At 44.4% G+C, this 8,208-nt stretch overlaps 1 protein-coding gene across 1 annotated transcript in view; it reads left to right on the forward strand.

Moving 5' to 3' along the window:
* The window catches only part of LOC138947807 (uncharacterized), a 29,004-nt gene that overhangs the window by 17,254 nt on the left and 3,542 nt on the right, over positions 1-8,208 (forward strand). Inside the window, exons 6-7 of the mRNA XM_070319365.1 lie at positions 5,025-5,245; positions 8,207-8,208. The exon at positions 8,207-8,208 is cut by the window's right edge and continues 130 nt beyond it. Coding sequence (XP_070175466.1) covers positions 5,025-5,245; positions 8,207-8,208 — 223 coding nt within the window. The remainder of the gene's footprint in view (positions 1-5,024; positions 5,246-8,206) is intronic.

An 8,208-nucleotide genomic window follows, 5' to 3' on the forward strand; every position in this document is an offset into this window, starting at 1 on the left:
CTGGCGTGGTCGACCACTCCACTAGAGGCTAAAATGTAATCAAGTCTTCTTGCTATAAATGGGTTCTTGCGACTCCACGTACATTCTTTGCAGTCCGGGTTAAAGAGTCTCCACATATCATCCAGCTGACAGTCACTCAAAAGACGTTTAAAATTGTCTATAGCTTTCTGTGCATGATCATCACCACAAATTACATCAAGTGAATTTGACAGAACACAATTGAAATCTCCACATACAATAACGTCATCTGTTTCAATCGTTTCAATGTGGGTACTTAATTTTTTAAGAAAAAGTTCTTTCTCATTCACTATTGTTGGGGAATACACATTGATTACATTCAGTTTCTTATCATCTATCTGAATTTCTACACCTAGCATTCGGTCTGTTTTAAACACACATTTTACATCATGTTGAAAGTTCTTATTCACTAAAACTAGCTGACCCATACTGTGGTTGGAGACAGTGGAATAAAACATCTTCCCTCCCCATTCTTTTTCCCATAGTTCCTTAACGTCGTCAGTGATATAAGACTCTTGTACGCATATTATATCTGTTTTTTCTTTCTTTTTGTTATTGAAAAACGTTTTTCTTTTTATCGCATTTCTCAATCCGTGTATGTTAACAGAACATATTTTGATAGTATCCATATTAATTCATATTAATCAATCAAAAGTTACATATATGGTCAAATCGGTGTGAGTACTCGTAAGTCCGTGGGGCAGGCCAGTCCGTTAACCGCAAGTAACCATGGATGAGACAAAATCAGGTCTCAGTCTCCTCAGTCGTGCTCACTGCTTGGTTGTCCGTGTCGGTCGTCTCGTTCTCGGTCTCACGTGCGATCCGTGTCGCCCCACTCAGAGGAGGGGATTCCCCTCCTGTCTCAACGCGGGCGGACTTGGACGAGTCCATGTCTGTCTCTGGTGAGGGGTGCTGACGCTTGTTTGGGGGACATGAGCGTGATCTGACTTGCGAAAGAAACGATTGTTTGAGTGAGTTCCTTGAGCTTCTGGCCGGGGTGGAGGGGGGGTGTAGAGGAAGAAACGGGTGGGGGCATGGTGTTCCTGAACATAGGCCAGGTGGGCACAGACGTACCAGCGTTCTGGGTCCCCAGTACAGCAGCAGAAGCAAAGAGCATACTTGTAAAGTTATGATGTTGCGCTATATAAATGCTCATTTATTATTACACCCCCGGTATAGGGGTGTGTATAGGTTTCACTCGATGTGTTTGTTTGTGTTCGCAAGTAGATCTCAAGACTGAACGGACCGATCGTCACCAAACTTGGTGAACAGGTTCTATACATTCCTGAGACGGTCCTTACAAAAATTGGGACCAGTCAAACACACGGTTAGGGAGTTATTGGTGGATTTTGGGTTTTTTGGGGGATCAACTACGGCATAACTCTTCCTTATCTTCTCCATGTTTTCAGCGTTTACCTCCCTTCCTTCGTATGGTGCACTATATTCCCTTCGGATATTCCCGGCGTTCTGTTACTATTTTTAGAAGGTCACCGCAGTGTCCAGAACGTAAATTGAACCCGTAAATTATCCTCACTGTAAAAGTGCAAAGGTCGAATCAATTTATAGCCACGCGAAAAATACACTCTCATCTATCTCTATATATTTATACAATAGATATAGATATATATATATATACGGCTTCTCTGTGTGTGTGTGTTTGAGTGTGTCTGTAGAAAACACCTGTGTATTGCACAGTTCTGTTTGTGATGTGGTACCTAGGGCGTCGTCGACAAGTATGGGACTCGACATGATATGATCAGGAATGGCATTATGGCCCCTGAATCATGTTCGTGCTGTTCCCATTCCACGAGTCTGGAAGGGACCTAAGCTTGACGGGTCCATGGTTCGAAGCCGGCGTACAGTGCGCCACTCAAGCCGGGTATTCGGCTCTACTTGCTACCCGGCGAAGCGGCAGATACACCCCGGACAAAATCTGGTCGATGAGATATTTCAATACCTGCTCTCAGCGCGCAGCGCAAACCGATTTTTTTTTTGGGATCTTTTGTTTTCTGTATGCGGTCAGTAGGTGTTACAGAAAGAGTTATATTGATTTGTCTTTTTCTCCGCCTGTCTCTTTGTCCACTCAATCAACTTATTTTAACCACACTTGTTAGCAGTGCCTTCTCAGTTGGTGGCAGTGAGAATGGTAAGGACGGGGGTGTTTTTCCTACCTCGGAGGAATTTCTTGTTATTATTATTATTATTATTATTATTATTATTATTATTATTATTATTACAAATTAAGCATAGACAACTGGCATGAAAAGGCGAAGGAAGGGCAAGCGAAAGCGGAATTGTATGTGCTGGTTTCCAGGCAGTAACAGCTGAGTGTGGTGGATCTATTTGCACCAAGGAGAGAAGGACGTGACACACGTTTTAGTCACAGTGAATCGTGCAAGTGTCCAAGTAAATGTGATAACTTAAAGGCAGTTTCAGACACGTAAGCGTTGCGTACAGACAAAACACAACGTAAAAAAGTATCAGATATAAGCTTGGACGCACGTGCTTTCTTTTATTAAGGTGACTCTCCGCTGGAACGTAACTTAGTCGGTATCGCGCCGGCCTTAAAACCAGTTAGTTGCTATCGGCGTGGGTTCGAACTCTGTAATTCCAAGAATCAACGTTTGCAAACTCTTTCAGGTGTTCGAACACCACTGTGCGCATACATGCACACGATAAAGATCCTGAGCTAACCGAAAACAATCGCAGGACTCGGAAACCACGAATACATGCAGGAACACACTCCCCAAGAACAATAAAATATACTCATACATGCATACAATATACAGAATGCAAAAACCCCGTCTGCTACTTGTTGTAGTCCCAGGGGTTGTGAATCTGGACCAATACATGTCTAGTACGTGTGAGCGTGATGTCATCTCGACACCTACACGTCTTGGTAACACTTGCTGTATTTACTAGGTCAGAACGCGCTTTGAAATCTATTATATAACTTGGGGGAGAAAGTTCGTTTACACTATCATCTAAAAAAAACACGTTTCAATTTGCTCGCCTTGTCATTCCTCCCAGTAAATATTTAGCGTGATTAAAAATACCCTCTCATTCTTTCACATACTGGCACAGGCACCAATCAGCCGCTACTCTCAGGACATGCGCACAGCTTCCTAGCATTATGCCTGTCTGAATTTACTTCGCACTTTCCACATTCCTAGCATTCTGCCTGGCTGAATTTACTTCGCACTTTCCACATTCCTAGCATTATGCCTGGCTGAATTTACTTTGCACTTTCCACATTCCTAGCATTCTGTCTGTCTGAATGTACTTCGCATTTTTTCACATTCCTAGCATTCTGCCTGGCTGAATTTACTTTGCACTTTCCACATTCCTAGCATTCTGTCTGTCTGAATGTACTTCGCACTTTCCACATTCCTAGCATTCTGTCTGTCTGAATGTACTTCGCACTTTCCACATTCCTAGCATCATGTCTGTCTGAATGCACTTCGCACTTTCCCCATTCCTAGCATCATGTCTGTCTGAATGTACTTCGCACTTTCCACATTCCTAGCATCCTGTCTGTCTGAATTTACTTCGCACTTTCCCCATTCCTAGCATCCTGTCTGTCTGAATTTACTTCGCACTTTCCACATTCCTAGCATCCTGTCTGTCTGAATTTACTTCGCACTTTCCACATTCCTAGCATCCTGTCTGTCTGAATTTACTTCGCACTTTCCACATTCCTAGCATCCTGTCTGTCTGAATGTACTTCGCACTTTCCCCATTCCTAGCATCCTGTCTGTCTGAATGTACTTCGCATTTTTCACATTCCTAGCATTCTGTCTGTCTGAATGTACTTCGCACTTTCCACATTCCTAGCATTCTGTCTGTCTGAATGTACTTCGCACTTTCCACATTCCTAGCATCATGTCTGTCTGAATGTACTTCGCACTTTCCACATTCCTAGCATCATGTCTGTCTGAATGCACTTCGCACTTTCCCCATTCCTAGCATCATGTCTGTCTGAATGTACTTCGCACTTTCCACATTCCTAGCATCATGTCTGTCTGAATGTACTTCGCACTTTCCCCATTCCTAGCATCATGTCTGTCTGAATGTACTTCGCACTTTCCACATTCCTAGCATTCTGTCTGTCTGAATTTACTTCGCACTTTCCACATTCCTAGCATTCTGTCTGTCTGAATGTACTTCGCACTTTCCACATTCCTAGCATTCTGTCTGTCTGAATGTACTTCGCACTTTCCACATTCCTAGCATTCTGCCTGGCTAAATTTACTTCGCACTTTCCACATTCCTAGCATTCTGCCTGGCTGAATTTACTTCGCACTTTCCACATTCCTAGCATTCTGCCTGGCTGAATTTACTTCGCACTTTCCACATTCCTAGCATTCTGCCTGGCTGAATTTACTTTGCACTTTCCACATTCCTAGCATCATGTCTGTCTAAATTTACTTCGCACTTTCCACATTCCTAGCATCATGTCTGTCTAAATTTACTTCGCACTTTCCACATTCTTAGCATTCTGCCTGGCTCAATTTACTTCGCACTTTCCACATTCCTAGCAATATGCCTGGCTGAATTTACTTTGCACTTTCCACATTCCTAGCATTCTGCCTGGCTGAATTTACTTCGCACTTTCCACTTTTTTCCTCGTTTTCTCAAACAGCTTCCAAGCAATCTGCCAGGCTGTGTCTCTCACCGTGAGAACAAACCCTTATCATGAAAATACTACTTTCCGCTACTCAGTCATTGCACGCAACACACACGCATTACCCCCCTTTAAACATTGTTCAGCAGCATGATATATTATGACCTATTTATCTCCGATCAACCTCATTTCTTGTACAATGTGTTTTCCTACGTACTATGTTAACTTACATTTCCTACTTTATGAATGTTGTTTCTCGCCGTGCATTCTGTACAATATGACACTGGAATAATCCAGTGTATGAATTTAAAGTTACATTTTTCTTTGAACCTTGCTCATGAATGCGATCGGGATGAGCATTGACTTGATGTCAATGTTGCAGTGCAACCTGCAAGGATCTGGCCAGCAAATTCACAAGCTGTCAAGACAAAGAGCAAGCCGCGATGGAGTGCGTGGCCATCTTTGCTGATCCATCGCAAGCCGAGTGCCTGGCAACGTCAGACACGTCCCTGGCTGGCTACTATTACGACTGTCTGACGTCTGTGTGTGATGGCGACACCTCGGCTGTGGATCCCATGAACAACTACATCAGTGACAACTGCGGTAAGCGCTTTTAACTAACACAAATCACTGGCGCCTGTTTATTTACACTATAATATCTAGCATTTTAAGTCAATATAGAATTTATTCTGTAGTAGAAGCAATTCTATTTTAGAATTTTTTGATAGAAACACTTAAGACCGAACTGATATTTGGAGACACAGATATGTATCCAGCATCATTACATTCTACGCTTCCCATCATAAAACAAACTAGGCAGATGCGTTTGAGAGCAGGTCTTTCTGATGAGGCTGTTGATTGTAAAACCAATGATATGCCTGGAAAGGGCATTCATTTTCCTACCTTATTCAAACAACAGATTGAGTTGACATGACGTAGTGTCTATACAGTGCAAGGGCGGGTCCAGAATCTTAAGGAAGGGGGGGCCCACCCACACTCTTTTGCACAAACATGACGGCGTGAAGCGCCTGAATTGAGGGCATGAAGCGCCTGAATTGAGGGCATGAAGCGCCTGAATCGAGGGCATGAAGCGCCTGAATTGAGGGCATGAAGCGCCTGAATTAAGGGCGTGAATTGAGGGCATGAAGCGCCTGAATTGAGGGCATGAAGCGCCTGAACTGAGGGCATGAAGTGCCTGAATTGAGGGCGTGAAGCGCCTGAATTGAGGGCATGAAGCGCCTGAATTGAGGGCGTGAAGCGCCTGAATTGAGGGCGTGAAGCGCGTGAATTGAGGGCATGAAGCGCCTGAATTGAGGGCATGAAGCGCCTGAATTGAGGGCGTGAAGCGCCTGAATTGAGGGCATGAAGCGCCTGAATTGAGGGCATGAAGCGCCTGAATTGAGGGCATGAAGCGCCTGAATTGAGGGCATGAAGCGCTTGAATTGAGGGCGTGTAGCGCCTGAATTGAGGGCATGAAGCGCCTGAATTAAGGGCATGAAGCGCCTGAATTGAGGGCATGAAACGCCTAAATTGAGGGCATGAAGCGCCAGAATTGAGGGCATGAAGCGCCTGAACTGAGGGCATGAAGTGCCTGAATTGAGGGCGTGAAGCGCCTGAATTGAGGGCATGAAGCGCCTGAATTGAGGGCGTGAAGCGCCTGAATTGAGGGCATGAAGCGCCTGAATTAAGGGCGTGAATTGAGGGCATGAAGCGCCTGAATTGAGGGCATGTTTAATATATTGAAGTTTTAAGTCGAATTTTGGAAAGGACAGTTACATTACCCCCTTAACCAGATAAATATGTAGTTGTACTTATCAACTTGAGATGCAGCTGTCACAAACTTGAAAATGAATCAAGAAGAAAAAGTAATGTTGATCGGGAAGATAGGCTATGGAGATGTTGTGACATGAATTCATTGGGTAATGAATTTCATTTTGAATTCGAATGTCCAGAATTCAGTGCAGATTACATCCACCCCTCCAAAGTATATATCTGTACTCTATGTTTTCTCCTTGCACGTTCGTGTTTGGCAGCAAAACTGTAAGCTTGACACGTGCAACTTGTGAGCGCGCGCATCATTCTGAACGTAATTTCCAGGACGCCATTTGCCGTCACATGCGGTCTCGCCATTTGCAGGGCCCCAACGAATCAGAAGTTCGACTCGTCTGGTCGCCGAAGGTTCATTCCATGCGGTAATAGTGGGGGCGATCGTGTCAATATTTGCTTTTCATTGAAGACTGCCTCGATCGCTTCACACACTGACACAACTAGACGAGTCGTATCGCTGAGAGCTCAGTTCTGTTGTACGTTGTAGGGGTAAGACAATGCATTGGCTCGTCTTCAGTCTCGGCAAGCAAGAGTCGCATCGCACGTGAAGAAGCTGAATTGACCTTGCACTGCTTTTTTATTCGTGTGTCTTGCTTTCGATCACGTTAATTTGAAAAGGGAGACTACTGCGTCAACCTTCACAGCAGGCTCTGCAGTTATTATTTAGTATTATTATTATATGCAATTTATGTCGCGCACATATCTCAATTCAAGGCGATTCAAGGCGCAGGGATTTATTTATGCCGTGTGAGATGGATTTTTTTTTTTACACAATGTATCACGCACTCACATCGGCCAACAAACCTCAAGCCAAATTAAGGCGAGCATTCACCTTTCACGGCCTATCATTCCAAGTCACACGGCTATTTGGTGAACATTTTTATCTATGCCTATACAATTTTGCCAGGAAAGACCATTTTTTGTCAATCGTGGGATCTTTAACGTGCACACCCCAATGTAGTGTACACGAATGGACCTCGGTTTTTCGTCTCATCCGAAAGACTAGCACTTGAACCCACCACCTAGGTTAGAAAAGGGGGGAGACAATTGCTAACGCCCTGACCCAGGGTCGAACTCGCAACCTCTCGCTTCCGAGGCAAGTGCGTTTACCACTCGGCCACATTGGCCTTAGATAGCGCGAGCTAATTATGGCCGACACCTGTGAATGGGCGGTTCTGGTGAGATTATGCCCCTGGATGGTAACTGGCGCCACCTCGCGGCAAGATCACACGAGAAAGGAAATAACCGTGCATTGGTCTCAAATAGCATATCGGTTTGGTAACAGTTCGTGTGTAAGTCGTGCATTTTATACGGTAAAAGACAATGGTCGGTTCTGGTGAGGTTATGCCCCTTCTTTTTTCCGCTGGTAACTGGCGCCACCTCGCGGCATGATCACAGGAGTTGTCTCGCGTTATCACCCCAGAAGCGCTCATTGTAGAGTTCTGTTTGCGATAGGGTCTGGGTGCTGCGGTCTGCTTGTATGTTCTTGGTTTCCTTTGCGTAACCATGACAGTTTTTATAGGGCTTAGAAACTAGCTCTAACATTCTCAATCCTGTTTGATTGGGCTTCGCCTCCAAAGGCGATTGTTGTGTTTCGGAACTCGCTCACATTAAAGTAACGTTTTTCAGCTTTTTTTCTGAAATGGAGCGACCCTAGTTCCCAAGCGACAGGACAGTAAAGTTATAAATATCAAATAATTATCAAATAAAAATACATGGCGTGTGTGTGTTGTTCAGGA

Source organism: Littorina saxatilis, linkage group LG14, assembly GCF_037325665.1.
Source record: "Littorina saxatilis isolate snail1 linkage group LG14, US_GU_Lsax_2.0, whole genome shotgun sequence".
In the NCBI taxonomy this organism is placed as follows: domain Eukaryota; kingdom Metazoa; phylum Mollusca; class Gastropoda; order Littorinimorpha; family Littorinidae; genus Littorina; species Littorina saxatilis.